Source organism: Gopherus flavomarginatus, chromosome 7, assembly GCF_025201925.1.
Source record: "Gopherus flavomarginatus isolate rGopFla2 chromosome 7, rGopFla2.mat.asm, whole genome shotgun sequence".
Classification (NCBI taxonomy): domain Eukaryota; kingdom Metazoa; phylum Chordata; order Testudines; family Testudinidae; genus Gopherus; species Gopherus flavomarginatus.
This window is the reverse complement of record NC_066623.1, coordinates 57,163,343-57,181,522: the sequence shown is the minus strand read 5'-3', so window position 1 is coordinate 57,181,522 and position 18,180 is coordinate 57,163,343. Positions and strand designations below refer to the sequence as shown.

At 48.7% G+C, this 18,180-nt stretch overlaps 1 protein-coding gene across 3 annotated transcripts in view; it reads left to right on the top strand.

Annotated features, from left to right (window-relative positions):
* The window catches only part of ASTN1 (astrotactin 1), a 209,522-nt gene that overhangs the window by 103,458 nt on the left and 87,884 nt on the right, over positions 1 to 18,180 (top strand). For all 3 annotated transcript variants that reach the window (XM_050962986.1, XM_050962985.1, XM_050962987.1), the window contains exon 8: positions 1,537 to 1,621. In XM_050962986.1, coding sequence (XP_050818943.1) covers positions 1,537 to 1,621 — 85 coding nt within the window. The remainder of the gene's footprint in view (positions 1 to 1,536; positions 1,622 to 18,180) is intronic.

Genomic DNA, 18,180 nt, shown 5'->3' with positions numbered 1-18,180 from the left:
GATCCACAGAGAATAGGACTTCTACAGCTTCTAGCTACAGGGCTTTTTTTAGCTCATGCTTTAGCTCTGGAGGTTCCTGGTTCAAACCCCAGGTACAACCATGATGGTGGGCATCACACTGGACTTCTGCATGGGGTGAATTTCATCTAGGAGGCGGGAGTGCTGAAATAGCATGTGATAGAGCCTGTCCTTGTAATCCTTCTGGTCTGATCAGAGGCAAGAAATACTGGAAAGCACATGAGCAATATGGAATTTCAAGTTAACTGCACTTTTCCTTACTGTGATACCATTCATACGCTTCATTTTTACTTAAAATGAAAGCAAGGTCATTCCACAGGGAAATGGTAACTTGTTTTTCAGAGAAACTGAGCAGCCCCAAATCCCCTGGAAGCCAATGATTGCTGCAGATGCTCAACACCTTTCTAAGTCAGCCTGCTTATTTGGGTGTCTAAATACGGGTTTAGGTGTCTAACTTTAGATGCCTAAATTTGAAAGTATTGGTCAAATATTCCCACAGCTACTGTAACATGGCTGCATAGAATATGTTTTGTAAGGTATAAATGCATTGGCCTAAACAGTAATCCAAACCACAGTGGTACTTATGCTGTTGTAATTTGACCAAGATAATTGTGCTCTGGGAACGTTAATTTTGAATTTTCCTGATGCTTGGGTGCTGAAATTCACCATATTTACATTGTTGCATGACGGTGCACTGAGTTTATACCACATAATAATTATTTTTAGCATTTTCTTCTATAAGACCCTGCTCTAGCAAAGCATTTATACACGTCCTTAGCTTTCAGCACTTAAATATTCCCAGTGAAACCCTTAAAGTTAAGTGTGTGTTTAAGAGCTGTGCTGGACTGGGACCTAAAGCACTTTATAAATATTAACTAACGAAGATCCAGATTCGGCCTATTCTTACGTGGCTTCACAGTGCAGGAGGGTGAGAGTGAGAGTGAAGAAAGGAGCTTCCCCCCTTGCACAGTCCATGTAATAAATGGTGAGAATTATCCTCGCCATACTCAAGGAAGTGCAGGGGCTGCTCCCTAATTATGGCCCTGGGGAATGCCCCAAAAGCCATTGAGGAGAGGGGAGGTGATGGTGAGGTGGCCCCTGTCACTGGCTGTGCTCTGAATTCTACTCCGAGCATTTGCTGGTTTTGTACAACCACCAGCTCCCAGCCTTTAGACCAGGGGTCAGAGGCTGCCGCTGGCAGTTGTAGCAAAGTCTGGAGGGAGGAGACGAGGAGACAGTATTTGGTGTGAGGGCTCATCTCTGCCACTGCCATGGCATTACCTGTAGATCTCCGGAAGGGACAGAGTTAATGCAGTTACACAATCTGTGCACTTCAGCCTCTGGCACCTGGAGGTGGGATTTCCTTGCCTGTTGTGAGCCCTCATGGAGCCCACAGACTCCCATTAGCAGGGTTCATTCGGAGCATAGGATCAGACCTTGGTCCATCTAGTCTAGTAGTCTGTCTCCAGCAGTGGCCAGTACAATTAATTCTCTTATTTTACCTTCCTCCATTCCTAGGTGAGTGCCTTTGCTATGAGGGTTACATGAAGGACCCGGTGCACAAACATCTCTGCATCCGGAACGAGTGGGGCACGAACCAGGGGTAAGTTTGATGGACCACAAATAGCAAGACATTCTACTAACTTTATGAACGTTCCCTGTTGGAGCAGCCCCATAGATGAAGGGTCAATGGGATTGAGCCACGTGCCCCTGGATCTAAAAGCAAGAGTCTCTACTGCATGAGGTGAAGGACCAGCAGGTTTGGGAGCATTAGTAGACTCATACACTGCTTAATGGGATCCAACCACTGGAGGTGGATAAAGAGACTTATTTGGTCAGCATGTTCCGTGGTTACTTTCTTTTGGTCCAGACTCTTTGAAGGTGCATTTACAGGGTAACAACCATCAGAAATAGGCAGGATGGGCTTTATAAAGGACAAAACCTGCCAGGCAAACATGGTGGGTTTTTCTGAGCGAGTCAGACAATTAGCGGACAGTGGGAACATAACGGCCGTCGTGTAGAGTATCTGGGTTCAGCAAAGCATTTGCTATGATATCTCTCGCATGACATCTTCCTGAAAGAATGAATGGAAATTGGCTTGGAGAAGAGTAATGTCAAGGTCTGTGTAGTCTGCAGCAAGCTGGATCTAAGCTCTGTTGCAAAGGCTTTGGGGTTCTGGAGTGCAGCAGACTAAAAATATTGCAATAGAGTAAATAAAAAAAGTGAGAGTTTATATTTAATTAAGTATGAAAATGGATAACCCAGTCTGCACAGAACTCCTGCTGTTCATTTTTGTTTTACATTCACTGGGCTGAGTCCTCGGCAGGTGCCTGTTTAGACCAGCTGATGATCTTGACCAGTGTGTTTCATACCACCTGTTAATTTTCAGCATGCAACAGAGCTTTGTGCTGCTGGCGTATAGCTGTACTGTGGAAGTTGTCAACTGGCTAGGGCACAGCTGGCATCTAGGAAGGGGTGGGAGGCCATTGGAGGTTGGGAGAGAAGCAGGTTAGCTGGGTATTTTTGCACAAACAGTCGGCAGTGAACAGTATTGACACTGAAATGATCAAATCAGACAGCCCAGTGACATTAATAGAATTGGTCAACACCTTTCTAAACCCCATTATCTGCCGACCACGTTCTATCTCTCTGCACTCTGCTCACATTTGGAATGTTACGCTGGCAAACACAAGTGCTAGAAACATGTTTTATTAGATGATTGCTGAGATTCAGGACAATATTTCTGTGGCAATGAGTGGATTCTTTGTCTGTGAAACTGTGAGACCCTTGAGTACTGTCATGGAAACTGAATGCACCTCAAAAAGAGGGTCAGGAGAATGGCAATGCACAGAATTTGGGAGTGGTGTCCAGTGGCTTGTTGCAAGGGTGGTGATTCCGTCTCGACTTAATTAACATTTTCAATCAACAGTAATAATCAACAACAAATCTGATCCAAGGACAGCAGTGTACTTTATACTCTAACCTTCTATCATCCTGGCAGGCCAGTGAGCATCATTGGAATCTTGCTTATGAGTATGGGAACCACTGTTTTCTGCTAAATGGAATCAGAACAGAGCAGCAGGTGAAGGCTCTGCGCTGCCAGCCTTGGGCCAAACCCAGAGAGTTGCTGAGCACCTCCATCTCCTCCCTCCAGGATTTGCCCTGTCGATTAATTAACAGTGGCCGATTCTACTGGTGGTGCTAACAGTTAATGTGTGTGACTCCATTGCCCTCTAGTGGATGGCTGCAGTCTAGGGAGAAGATAGAAGGGATACCGACTGTGGAGATTCTCTTTTGAGCTCAAGTGGCCGGTCCCTGTGCAGCTGGAGGTTCCAAGTTCTGTCCTTGCTGCTGCAAAGTTCTAGGGAGCCATGCTGAGCAGCACTGGGATTTTAGTGCAGTCCTAGGAGACCATGGGTTTGTTACAGTGTCATGGAGTAGTCCAGGGTTACCGAGGGAGGCAGCTCTCCAGCATCCCTCTTCATTGCCATGACTATGAGACCATCCTCCCCTCCTAAATCCAGCGCTCTGGAAAAGGGGATGAAAAAGCACATTTATTCCATTGGCAGATGCTACGAAACCACGCGGTGTTTTTTGAACACCAGGGGGAAAAGATAATGAATATAGAGGGACCCAGAGAGATTAGAATCATGGCTAAGAAATAACATAATGAGATGGAGGTCGGGAAAATGCAAGCTAATGAATTTGAGGGAAAATAACTTCCAGTGCTGAGCTGCATGAAGAAAGTGAAGCGGTAACGCTGAAAGCGAGATGGAGCTGATTGCCTACATTGCATTACATTGGAGCGGCGAGAGCCCGATTTTCAGAGTTGCTGATGTGGGCATCTCAGAGCAGTGCTGGACAGCAGAATTTCCAGTGTATTATGAGAGCTGCTTAAGTGTGCTGAAAATTTGTCGAATTAGGCACCTGATCGCTGTGTTGTGGGGAAAAGAATGGGACAGACACAGTTTGCTGCAGATCTTAGTGGCTAAATGGCAAAAGTGTTTTGGTTTTCACCCAAACAAAAAATCGGGTTTCAATAAAAAGTCAAAATTTTTCAGACATGTTCATTTGTGTCTAAATGTTCAGTGGAACTCCCCTGCCCTCCCCAGTTTTGGAGCCTAAGATCCAGATCCTCAGTTGGTGTGGATCAGTAATGTAGCTCCATCACAATCAAACAGCTGAAGCTCTGGCCCTGTACATCTTGTTCTTTTCTTTCTGTCCAAACAAAATGTTAGGCCTTTAAACAATATGCATTGTAAATTGGCTAAATGCAAATGTATGCATCTGGGAACAAAGAATGTAGGCTATACTCATCAGGAACCCTGGGAACCCATAGGAGACTGAATCCTGGGAAGCAGTGACTCTCAAAACCTGTCTTGGTGGATAATCATCTGAACATGAGCTCCCAGTGCAAAGCTGGGGCCAAAAGGGCTAATGCAATCCTTGGATGCATAAAAAGGTGAATCTAGAGTAGGATCACAGAGGTTATTTTACCTCTGTATTGGCACTGGTGCGAGTGCTGCTGGAATACTGTGTCCAATTCTGGTATCCACAATTCAAGGAGGACATTGATAAATTAGAGAAGGTTCAGAGAAAAGTCTAACCTGATCCAGTGGCTGGAAGTTGAAGCTAGACAAATTCAGACTGGAAATAAAGTGTAAATTTTTAACGGTCAGAGTAATTAACCATTGGAACAATTTACCAGGGGTCGGGGTGGATTCTCCATCACTGACAATCGTTAAATCCAGCTTGGATTTTTTTTTTAAAAGATCTGCTCTAGGCATTATTTGGGAAGTTGTCTGGCTTGTGCTATACTCAAGATCAGATCAGATGGTTCCTTCTGGCCTTGGAATCTGTTACCAGAGAGACCCACCATTATGTAAGACCCAAAAACGTGTGAACTATTGTCAGAGGTGTTGCCATTGTGTGGCCTTGTGGCGACACGGCTGAGCAAAGGGGACAAGTGAAGAAATGTATCCAAAGGGAGTCCAGGTCCCCAAGCAGGTCTAACTGGCTAAATGTGTGTGCACATATGCAGGGCCGGCTTTAGGAGGTGTGGGGCCCAATTCGAACAGTTTCGATGGGGCCCCGGCAGGGATGACTTAAAAAAAAATGTAAAAAAAACGTGGGGCTTGTACTCACCGGGCGGTGCTCCAAGTCTTTGGCGGCACTTCAGCGGCGGGTCCTTCACTCACTCCAGGTCTTCAGTGGCACTGAAGGACCCACCGCCGAAGTGCCACCGAAGACCTAGAGCAAGTGAAGGACCCGCTGCCAAAGTGCCGCTGAAGACCCAGAGCGCCGCCATGTGAGTAAAAATTAAAAAGGCGCCTCTAGCCAGGGAAGGGATTCTCACGGGGCGTGGGGCCCTCTTAGGTGCGAGGCCCGATTCGGGGGAATTGGTGGAATAGGCCTAAAGCCGGCCCTGCACGTGTGTCCTTCCCCTAGTCTTGAGTAGCCAGCTGGGAGATGGATTTTCCTTTAGAGGAGACGAATAGGGCAGTGGTTTTCAAACTTTTTTTCTGGGGACCCCATTGAAGAAAATAGTTGATGTCTGTGACCCAACGAAGCTGGCGGTGAGGAGTTTGGAGTGTGAGGGGGGCTCAGGGCTGGGGCAGAGGGTTGGGGTGCAGGGGTGAGGGCTGTGGGGTGGGTCTGGAAATGAGGGGTTCAGGGTGTGGGAGGGGGCTCTGGGCTGGGGCAGGGGGTTGGGGTGCGGGAGGGGGTCAGGGTTCTGGGCTGGAGGTGCAGGCTCCGGGGTGGGGCTGAGGATGAGGGGTTTTGGGTGCAGGAGGGACTCTGGGTTTGGGGGAGGTCTGGGGCAGGGGATTGGGGTGCGGGAGGGGGTCAGGGATCTGGGCTGGGGGTGCAGGCTCTGTGGTGGGGCCGGGGATGAGGGGTTTGGGGTGCAGAAAGGGGTTCCGGGTTTGGGGGGGCTCAGGGCTGGGGCAGGGGATTGGGGCATGGACTTACCTCCGGTGGCTCCCAGTCAGTGGTGCAACCAGGTGCAGAGGCAGGCTTCCCACCTGTCCTGGCACCGCGGACAGCACTGTGCCTGGAAGCAGCCTGCAGCAGGTCCAGCTCCTAGGCAGTGGTGCGCAAGCGGCTCAGCATGGCTCTCGCCCACAGACACTCCCCCCTCAGCTCCCTTTGGCTGGGAACCAGCCAGTGGGAGTGCGGAGCCCGTGTTTGGGGCAGGGGCAGCGTGCAGAGCCCCATGGCCCCCACTGTATAGAAGCTGAACCAGCTGCTGGCCGTTTCCAGGGTGCACTGCGGTGTCTGAATAGGTAGGCACTAGTCTGCCTTAGCTGGGCAGCACCCCCGAAGGGACATTAAATGTCCCGGTTGGCAGTACTGACCTGAGCTGCTAGGGTCCCTGTGTGCTGAGCAAGGTGACCCAGTGCCTTACTGGGTCGCGACCCGAACTTTGAAAAACACTGGAATAGAGGACTCCCAGCTGGGTCATTTTTTCTCCCTGCCCAGTGCTGGTCCTGGTTAAGCTACTGACCAGGGATCTGCACCTCCCACTCCAGATTCCCCACTAGCCAGACAAGAGTAGTAGTCCTGTGGGATCAGCACTCCCTCCTCAGCAGCAGAATTAGCTCTTCCTCCTGTTTTAATAGAAAAGAGGGAGTTGCACTTGCCTTCACTGTGCCTCACTATTAGCCATCTCCTCCCCATGCAATGGTCACACTGGCTTTTTTCGTTTGCTCATGATGCCATGCAGCTATCTCCAGGGTCGTGTTTGTTTGCCGTACCTTTCTGCCATTGCTGCCTGAGAATCTCTCCCTCCTCCATATCTCCATACCTTCCCAAATCCTTTTGGCCTTAAAGGATTGCAGATTTGCATGCATTTCCATATATTTGCACAAACCTTCAGACGCCGATGCCTTCCTGTTTTGAAGCTATTCTGAAATGCCCCAGCATGGGGAGATAATGGCATGGCTTTGTGTGGGGCCCAGAATGCTTGATGGATTCTGCATAGAGATAGATTAAGTCACCAGAGCTTGATGAAATACATCATAGAATACTCAGGGAGCTAACTGAGGAGATATCTCATCAATGGCTATTAGCCAGGGTAGGCTGGGATGGCGTTCCTAGCCTCTGTTTGCCAGAAGCTGGAAATGGGTGACAGAATGGATCACTTGATGATTACCTGTTCATTCCCTCTGGGGCACCTGGCATTGGCCACTGTCAGTAGACAGGATACCGAGCTAGGTGGACCTTTCATCTCACTCAGTATGGCCGTTCTTATGTTCTTATCTGAGCCATCAGTGATTATCTTAGAAAAGTCATGGAAGACTGGAGAGATTCCAGAGGACTGGAAAAGAGCAAATATAGTGTCAATCTATAAGAAGGGAAATAAGGACAATCCAGGGAGTTACAGACCAGTCAGCTTAACTTCAGTACCCAGAAAGATAATGGAACAAATAATTAAGCAGTCAATTTGAAAATACCTAAAAGAGAATAGGGTGATAAGTAACAGTCAACATGGATTTATCAAGAACAAATTGTGTCAAACCAGTCTAATAGCTTTCTTTGACAGGGTAACGAGGCTTGTGGATAGAGGGAAGTGATAGATAAGGTATATCTTAACCTGAGTAAGGGTTTTGATACTGCCTTGCATGACCTTCTCATAAACAAACTAGAGAAATACAACCTAGATGGAGCTACTATGAGGTGGGTGCATAACTGGTTGGAAAACCATTCCCAGAGAGTAGTTATCAGGGGTTCACAGTCAAGCTGGAAAGACATATGGAGTGGGATCCCTTCTGAGTCTGGTTTTGTTCAATATCTTCATCAGTGATTTAGGTAATGGCACAGAGAGTACACTTACAAAGTTTGTGGATGATACTAAGCTGGGAGGGGTTGCAACTACTTTGGAAGATAGGATTAAAATTCAAGATGATCTGGACAAACTAGAGAAATGATCTGAAGAAAACAAGATGAAATTCAATAAGGACAAATGCAAAAATACTCCACTTAGGAAGGAACAATCAGTTGCACACATGCAAAAATGGGAAATGACTGCCTAGGAAGGAGTACTGCAGAAAGGAATCTGGGGTCATAGTGGATCACAAATTAAATATGAGTCAACAGTGTAACACTTTTGCAAAAAAAGGGAACATTCTGGGACGTATTAGCAGGAATGTTGTAAGCAAGAAGTAATTCTTCCTCTCTACGCTGCGCAGATTAGGCTTCAACAGGAGTACTGTGTCCAGTTCTGGGTGCCATATTTCAGGAAAGATGTGGACAAATTGGAGAAAGTACAGAGAGGAGCAACAGAAATGATTAAAGTTCTAGAAAACATGACCTATAAGGGAAGACCGAAAAACCTGGGTTTGTTTAGTCCAGAGATGAGATGACTGAGGAGGGACATAACAGTTTTCAAGTACATAAAAGGTGGTTACAAGTAGGAAGGAGAAAATTTGTTCTTCTTAACCTCTGAGGATAGGACCAGAAGCAATGGGCTTAAATTGCAGCAAAGGAGGTTGAGGTTGGACATTAGGAAAAACTTCCTAACTGTCAGGGTGGTTAAGCATTGGCATAAATAGCCTAGGTACAGTAACTCCTCACTTAAAGTCATCCCGGTTAACGTTGTTTCATTGTTACATTGCTGATCAATTAGGGAACATACTCGTTTAAAGTTGCATAATGCTCCCTTATAACGTTTTTTGGCAGCTGCCGGCTTTGTCCACTGCTTGCAGAAAGAGCAGTCCATTGGAGCTAGCTGGTGGGGGCTTGGAACCAGGGTGGACCGGCAGCTCCCTATCAGCTCCCCACACCTCTAAGTTCCCTGTGTGGCAGCTGCCCAGCAGGCTACCAGCAGGCAGTTCAGCTGTCCCTTCCCCTGTTGCCATGTGCTGCTCCTGCCCTCTGCCTTGGAGCTGTTCCCAGGAGCCTCCTGCTTGCTGTGCAGGGGAGGTGGGAGGAGAGAGACAGGATAGAGAGAGCTTGCTGGCCGCAGCTGCTGTCTCAACTTCCTGATTTTTTTAAAGGCAATGTATTTAGAGTGGTGTCAGCGTACTTAAAGGGGCAATGTGCATCTCTCTCTCTCTCTCTCTCTCTCTCTCTCTCTCTCTCTCTCTCCCCGACACACAGGGTGTGTGTGTTTGTCTCTGTCTGCCATGCTCTCCTCCCTAATTAATAACGTTAACCCTTGAAGGCTCAGCTGAATGCTAGATCATCATTTAGCAGTAAGGCATTCTCTAGGAAATATCCCTCCCTCTTCCACCCTCTGACTCCACCACCTTAACCAAGCTTCACAATCATCATTGCTGTATACAGTATTAAACTGTTGGTTTAAAACTTATTGTGTGTGTGTGTGTGTGTGTGTGTGTGTGTGTGTGTGTGTGTGTGTGTGTGTGTGATGAAAAAAATTTCCCTGGAACCTAACCCCCTACGCCATTTACATTAATTCTTATGGGGAAATTGGATTTGCTTAACATCGTTTCACTTAAAGTCGCATTTTTCAGGAACATAACAACAACGTTAAGCGACTAGTTAATGTAGGTTGTGGAATGTCCATCATTGGAGATTAAGAGCAGGTTAGACAAACACCTCTCCGAGATGGTTTAGGTAATACTTAGTCCTGCCGTGAGTGTAGGGAACTGGACTAGATGACCTCTCGAGGTCCCTTCCAGTCCTACAATTCTATGATTAAAACAGAAAGAGAGCGAAATCTGCTGGGAATGATGGCTTGTGAAAGCGTCTGGAGTGGGCAGAGGACTTGGCAACAGTTCAGCGCCAGGAATGTCTGCTGACATTGGAGCCCACTTCTCTCTTCCCTCCACTTACTGCTCAGCCAGCTGCCCAGCCACTCTGACACTTCCCTCTCTCTTCTCTCCAGCCCTGCAATCCCTGCATTGACCCTGACCCACTGGGTATTTTCTCTTAGATCAGAGGTGGGCAAACTACGGCCCACAGGCCACATGCGGCCCGCATGACCCTCCTGCCTGGCCCCTGAGCCCTTGGCCCCTCCCCTGTTTTCCCCCTCAGCCTCATCTCACTTCACTGCCGGTGCAGCGCTCTGGACGGCAGGGCTGCAAGCTCCTGGGGAGCCGCGGCCTGACCCAGTGCTCTGTGCTGCGTGGTGGCATGGCTGCCTGTCCTGGTGCTCTGGGCAGTGCTGTTGTAGTGCTGGCAGCCACTGGTGCTCCAGGCAGCGCGGTAAGGGGGCAGGGGAGTTCGAGATGGTGGTCGGTGGGCAAGGGTGTGGATAGGGGTTGAGACAGTCACAGGCATGGAACAGGGGGGCTGAATGGGGGTAGGGGTTCCAAGAGGGCAGTCAGGAAGGAGAGGGGGTGATTGGATGGGGCAGAGGTCCCAGGGAACCAGTGAGGAATGAGAGGAGGGGTTGGATGGGGTGCTGGGGGGCGATCAGGGGCAGCGGAACCAGGGGCAGTCAGAGGACAGGGAGCAGGGTGGGGGGTGGATGGGGCAGGAGTCCTGGTGGGGGGGCCGTCAGGGGACAGGGAACAAGGGGATTGGATGGGGCAGGAATCCCAGGGGGGTCATCAAGGGGTGAGAAGCAGGAACAGTCGGATAGGGGACGTTGGCAGGGTCACGCCTGGCTGTTTGAGGAGGCACAACCTCCCCTAACCAGCCCTCCATACAATTTTGGAAACCTGATGTCCTCAGGCCAGAAAGTTTGCCCGCCTCTGTCTTTGAATCAAAGAATCATAGAAGATTAGATTTGGAAAAGATCTCAGGAGGTCATCTAGTCCAGTGGACCCCACAGAAGGACTGTGGTGGCGATCGGCATTTCAGCAGATGCTCGACCGCTGGCTAGGACCGCCCACGGGCACTGCATTGGGGACCCCTGATCTAGTCCAATCCCCCGCTCAAAGCGGGACCAATACCAGCTAAATCATCCCAGCCAGGGCTTTGTCAAGCCAGGCCTTGAAAACCTCTAAGGATGGAGATTCCACCACCTCCCTAGGTAACCCATTCCAGTGCTTCACCACCCTCCTAGTGAAATAGTGTTTCCTAATATCCAACCTAGACCTCTCCCACTGCAGCCTGAGACTATTGCTTCTTGTTCTGTCATCTGCCACCACTGAGAACAGCATAGCTCCATCCTCTTTGGAACCCCCCTTCCAGTAGTTGAAGGCTGCTACCAAATCCTCCCTCACTCTTCTCTTCTGCAGACTAAACAAGCCCAGTTCCCTCAGCCTCTCCTCGTAAGTCCTATGCTCCAGCCCCCTGATCATTTTTCAGAGGGGTAGCCGTGTTAGTCTGGATCTGTAAAAGCAGCTGAAGAAGAAGAAGAAAGCTCATGCTCCAAAACGTCTGTTAGTCTATAAGGTGCCACAGGATTCTTTGCTGCTTTTACTGATCATTTTTGTTGCCCTCTGCTGGACTCACTCCAATTTGTCCACATCCTTTCTGTAGTGGAGGGCCCAAAACTGGGCGCAATACTTCAGATGTGGCCTCACCAGTGCCAAATAGAGGGGAATAATCACTTCTCTCAATTTGCTGGCAGTGCTCCTACTAATGCAGCCCAATATGTCGTTAACCTTCTTGGCAACAAGGGCACACTGCTGACTCATGTCCAGCTTCTCATCCACTGTAATCCCCAGGTCCTTTTCTGCAGAACTGATGCTTAGCCAGTCAGTCCCCAGCCTGTAGCAGTGCATGGGATTCTTCCATCCTAAGTGCAGGACTCTGCACTTGTCCTTACTGAACCTCATCAGATTTTTTTTGGCCCAATCCACCAATTTGTCTAGGTCACTGTGGACCATAGGTGGGCAAAGTACGGCCCGCGGGACCGTCCTGCCCGGCATCTGAGCTCCTGGCTGGGGAGGCTAGCCCCTGAACCCGCCCCTGCTGTTCCCCCTCCCCTGCAGCCTGACCAAGTTTCCACTTCCTGTAAGCTTCCTTTTTGTGTTTAGGCTCGCTGAAGATTTCACTGTTAAGCCAAGCTGATCGCCTGCCATATTTTGCTATTCTTTCTGCACATTGGGATGGTTTGTTCCGGTGCTCTCAATAAGGCTCCTTTAAAATATGGCCAGCTTTTCTGGACTCCTTTCCCCCTCATATTAGCCTCCCAGGGGATCCTGACCATCAGTTTCTTGAGGGAGTCAGTCTGCTTTTCTGAAGTCCCAGGTCTATATTTTGCTACTCTCCTTTCTTCCTTTTGTAAGGATCCTGAACTCAACCATCTCATGGTCACTGCTGCCCAGGTTGCCACCCACTTCTACTTCCCCTACCAATTCTTCTCCACCCCTTTCTTCTGCTCCCTCTTCCTGTGTGCAGCTCCCCCCAACATCAGACTCTCTCCATGTGAATTGCCTCCCTTTGGGTTTTCACTCTCCTTCCTGTGGGAGCTCTCCCATCCCTCTGTCTTCCTCCTACCATTTTTCCTTTTCCCTCCTCTGCCTAATGGGATGTGTGTGTGTCTCCTTAACACAACTTACATCTTCGGGAGGTGTCTCCTTACACCTTTCTCCAATTGGGGTTCCTCCCCCCTCCAGCCCCCTCACACCTGGAGGTGCCTTGCCCCCACATCGAGCTCCCCCCATCTGTCTTGTCTCTTCTGCCTAGGGATTTCTTGATCCATGGTCTGGCTCATTGGGATGTGGGATAGGGCCAAGTCTGCCGGTCCGAGCTGGGTGCTGATGAGAGAGACAGACAGGAGACAGCTGCAGGCTGTGGATAAGTGCCAGGGCTGGGAGCCTGGGCCAAGATGCCTGGGTAGGCTGGCAGTTAAGAGGGGACACGGCATCCCTTACAGCCTCCCTGTAATGACAGATGTAGCACTGGATGTCCTATCAGGCAGGAATCCCACCGCTGCCTCTCACTGAGCACCACTGTCCAGCTGCCACTGGAGACTTCCTGCTTTGTGCTGCTCCAAGGGGGCTGCCACTGAGAAGGCCTGATACCATCTGTTGCAGCTGTGACATTTGTGACACACAGACTGGGAAATTGGGCTAGGGCCACCAAACCAATCCCACATGGGCCACCAAGCAGCCCTTTGAGGACAGCGACTTTGGACTGTTACTGAGCTGGATGGGATTCAAATTAGCAGTATAGCGGGGACAAGATGCTCCGCCTGTCATTACCAGCTGGCTAGGTTTCACCGTCCATTCCCCTTGGCTCACTTCCACCTCATTGTACCTACTTATCCATCTCCCTTGGAGCCGTGGATAAATCCCCAGAGAACTGTAGCTGCTCACAAAGCCTCTGGGCAGGGTCTGCCAAAGAAGCTGTGTGTTCTGTCATCCCTTCCCCTCCCCTCCTCCTTCAGATTGCGCTTTCCATGCTCAGACCTTGTCATTGTCGTTCCACCTGCAAATGTGATTATCCTCCCATTAGCCCCCCTCCTCCCGCTTCCTCACTGTGGCTTGTCACTGCCCTGGAGAGACACTATTACCTTCACACGCCCTCCTCCTGGAACTGTCTGGTTGGGATTTCCTTTCCCTTCCGGCATCATGCTGCTTCTTTTTATTCTAACGGAGGTGCTGCAGGTGACAAAGGGGCCTGTTGAGTGGGGTCCAGGTGAAAGGATCCTGGAGCTCAGAGCTAGGCAGGAATCCCAGAGTTCTCCCAAACAAATCCAGAACCAAGCAATTTGAATATGACAGAGTCAGAACTGAAGCAAACTGGCTTGGATTCGGTTTGAAATCCTGAGGCAAACTGAATTACTTCAGGTTGGGTAGATAGAGGCTGACTGTTACTGGCTCATTTTGGGCATGAAGAAGCTTGAATCTAACGATTTCCAGTTGGGTTACAATTTTCCATTTCCAAAGTTTGGCCCATTTCTTATCTTGTTTGACTCAAGTTAGCTTTGTTCCGAGGTGCATAATCCACATCCTAATGCCAGGCACTCATGTGCTGATGAGACACCTCTGAAAGTGAGAGACAGGGTTCAGTTTTCAGTGTGGTTCTCTTTTCCCCTCCCTCCCTTCTTCTGAGGGCAGCAGTAAATTCCCAGGCAGACTTTATAATCTCCCTTAATTGGTCCTGAATGTAATATCAATCATTTTAAGTATGGGGCAGCTTAAAGCAGAGAGACCAATAACTTTTCATGACGTTATTAATTATTTGTGTTCCAGTAGCCCTGTTGTGATAGACACCGTGCAGACACATCATTAGAGACAGTCCTGCCTGGCAGACCTTCCAAAATAGACGAAGTGAATAAAGGGTGGGAGGGGTAACAGAACACAAAGAGGTGAAGTGACTTGCCCAGGGTCAGCAGGGTAGTGGCAGAGCCAGGAAGAGAAGCCTGGTTTCCTGAGTCCACTCTCCTGTCTGCAAGGACATTGTACTGAGCTGTTGGAAATGCAGAGCACAAAGCTCTGGAACACTGGCTGCTCCAGACTTGCAGGAATTTCTCCTTGGCAGCTCTGCCAGAGACCCTCTTTAATAATTGTTTGCCCTAGAAGTGTAGTTGAGGTTTTTTAGGGGAGGGGCTTTTTGTTTTTTTTGGTAAGTTAGCAAAACTTTGCTTCCTTGTCTAATTACACTGCTGTAAGATTTTCCATGGAAGCCCCATCTTTGACAGGGTTCCTGCTTTAAAGTCATTAGTCTTCACAGCGGGAAGAGAAGATCATCAAAGACTTCGTTTCCCAGCAACCCCTGCTGTGCCATTACACGCCAGAGGATTGCAAAGAGAGTGTATTAAGTCTGCTGTTCTCTTCCCTGGCTCTGAGCAGAGATTCCTTTGAACTAGGGCCCAGGGAGAGGGCTGCCAAAGCTATCTCCAAACTTGTCTCTGATTCTTTTATTTTAAAACCAATTTAGCAATTAAACTGAAAGCAGAGCAGTTGCAGGAGTACGGGGAAGGGAATGTGGCTAAATAGAGATGTGGTGTTCAATGTGGAAAACAGGAAGGGATTCACTCTAGACCCTCCTAAGGAGGAGCTTGTTCTTTGCTGGGTACATGACCCTGGTTTAGATTTTGCTGAGATCTAGTGGTGCAAATAGCACATGGTCAGCCACTCTTCCAGGTGAGGCACTGTAATTACTCAAAGTGGAAGCTTCCCATCCACTTATACCAAGGAGACAACCTTCTGGCAAGGACCCGTTCTTAAAATTTGATCCTTAACACATCGGTCAAAACTCGAGCTCTCCCATACACCCAGCCTCACCCTGCGAGCCATTGAAAAACACCTAGACATTGGTGGTAGACGTCTTCCATGCCAGTACACCCAGTGACTTATATATGAGAATATATATTAACAAGATTCTGCACCACATTGGTAAAAGTCTATTGCCATCCAGCTTTCTTCTCACAACAGCAGTGACCAGCCGTGTGATGGCTCCACTTATGAGAAGCAAAGAGCCAACGATCAGTCCATCAGGGCACGTGCCACGCTTGTGTATAAAACATCCATTTGCTTTCTCTTTTTCTTTTGCCTTCTGGCCTGGAAGTAGGACTGAAACCTCAAGCCCCATTCTCAATTCTACTTCTGTCATTTCACTGACCTCTTCTTGCCTTAACCGCTGCTGTACATAAGAGGAAAGAAAAGATGAAGAAATCTGGTAACTGGATAAAACTATGGATGACGCAGGGAAAAGGAAGGGTAGAAAGGAAAAATCTGTTGCTGAAGAGATCCCAAAGCCAGTTCAGAGCTCTGTTCTTTGAGAGGAGAGAATTCTGCGGAGAGCCAGCAGGCAAATTTCATCCTCCCTACCAAGCTTTTGTCTCTGAGGCACTGAACTGAAACGCGCTCAGAATCAGCCCCTCCCATTGCGGACTAAAAGTTGTTCCTGAGATTCAGCTCCATCTCCCTGGAACACCCAGAAGAGCCTTCTGTCCGTCACTCTCCGAACGGGTGATACTAATGAAGTACTGTGAGGAGTGTTGCAATAGTGCTAACTGTGGATGAATTCCCAGGGCTTTTATTTGCCAAATGTCTTGCTGTTTTCGCTTTTTGCTGCCCCTGTACATGCAAAAGGTTTGACATGATGTGCTTGAACTGAGTGGTCTGTTATGTGTAGCGAACCCATCAGGACATAGGCACCGACTTCCTGATTTCTGCGTGTTGCTTGATCCCTGCTCCTTCTCAGGCCCTGACACCTCTCCGCTCCTTCCCCCAAGCCTCCCCCCAGCCCTGCCTCTTCCCACCCTGTTCTGCCCCTCCCCTCAAGGGTGCCCCATAGTCAACTGGTACTTCCCAATACTGGGGGGGCACAATCAAAAGGGGAGGTCACATGTCCCCCGTGGACAACCCCCAATCAGGCTGGGGCCACTATGCCCTCCCTGCTCCTCATTACCTGCTCCTCTGTCCTTCTGCTGCACCTGGCTCCCATGGCTGGGGAGGTGGCTTCTGCTCCATGCTTGAGCTCAGTTGCCAGGGACCGTGACTGAGTGAGCTGGAAACATGCTTGGGGGGAGGGGGTCTCTGACTTGCTTGTCCCTGGTCCCCAGCACCTGAGCCAAGGTGGGGAGCAGAAGCTGCCTACCCAGCCAGGCTCTCTCAGGCAGCCACCAGCCCACCACTCTGCAGAGCAGTGTCCCAGCAGCTGCAAGGGGCTAGTCCTGCCCCTTCCACTCCCTGGCATCTGAAGGAAGTCCCCTCCGACATCACCCTGCTCTGCCACTTCCTGCTCCCTCCTTTCCCTTCTCCCCAGTGCCTCCTGCTCAGCACCCACTATTTTTTTTCCATGGGTGCTCCAAGGCTCTGGAATCCCATGGTGAGCAAATTGCACTTTACGGTGTGGTGTTATGTGCCTACTCGATGTGTTGTGCAACAGCTCAATTCTTTAAAAAAGACGAGTAGTCTGCTAGTGAGTGGGACTCTGTCCTGTTTAATTCACATAGATCTGCACCATCCCTAGCCCCATGGTCATCAGGAATCTTATCTAGCTTCAGTGGTTGTTTGTGTTCTGCTTCTTGCTTTTCTTGCAGATTTCACACTTGGATACCTTCAATGGCAGCATTCATGCCTGGTCACAATAGAACCTCTTGGGCTCTGGTCTTACACCTCTCAATACCTAAATGGGCATGGTAGATTACACTTAGTATTTCCAACATCATACTGTGTGGTATTATGGCATTGTGCCCTTTGTGCAGAATCCCAACATTTCCCATTGTCTTTCAATGGGATTTGTATCCCTAAATCAGTTAGGTGAATTTGAAAATCCCTCCACTCATCTCTAAGTCCCAATAAGATGTATGCTTGAAAGTATCTGGGCTTTTTCCATCAGCCATTCCTCTAGAATTACTCTCTCAAGCTGTTGTAAGACTGGTGTCATTTTGTGTTTATTCCTTGAACTCATCAAATTTTATTTGGAAGTTGGTAGTTGCATGGTATTTAATTCCAGCTCTTCTTCCTGCAGCTCCTGGCTTTCATAGTTTATAGGAGCAACAGAGAGTCCTGTGGCACCTTAAAGACTAACAGATGTATTGGAGCATGAGCTTTCGTGGGTGAATATCCACTTCGTCGGATGCTTCGTATTCACCCACGAAAGCTCATGCTCCAGTATGTCTTAGTCTATAAGGTGCCACAGGACTCTTTGCTGCTTTTACAGATCCAGACTAACACTGCCACCTCTCTGATAGTTTATAGGGGCTCTTGAAAGCATGTCCTTTCTAAGAAGTTACTAGGGCTGAACTTCACATTTAATAAGTACTTTTGCGGTTTCATGATCGTTTCAGAAGTCTAGGTGCTGCCCTGCTCAGTAGTTCCTGCAGTTCTTTGAGTGTGTTTGTGTTTATTGTGTGCTTTATGGTCAGTTTCTACTGCTTTATGGTCAGTTTCTACCTCATCCAATGTCTGGTTATAAATGTGAAACAACTCACAACCCACAGCTTCTTTTTCAAGTGGAGCTTCGCTCTGTTGTGGTTTTGGAGGCATGTTCTACTATGGGATCATGTTTCAGAAAGACAGCCAACACATGAACTTGTGTTGACTAAGATCTCCGGGTCTTGTTAACCTGACATACAGAAGCTTCCATTTGCTTCTCTTGCAAATCATGCCATTGCTACTGTCTTCAAGCAACCTTACTTGCGTGACAAGTTCTTGGAGGCAAGGACCAGCTTTCTGTTCTGTATCTGTACGGTGCTTAGCAGAATGGTGTCTGTGACGGGAACTCCTTGGTGCTATCACAATACATATAATCAGTAAGTGCTCCTGTCACAACTACATGTAACAATTTGGGGATGATTTTGCTAAGGGATCTTAACATGCCCCTAAAATCTCTAAACAATGATGC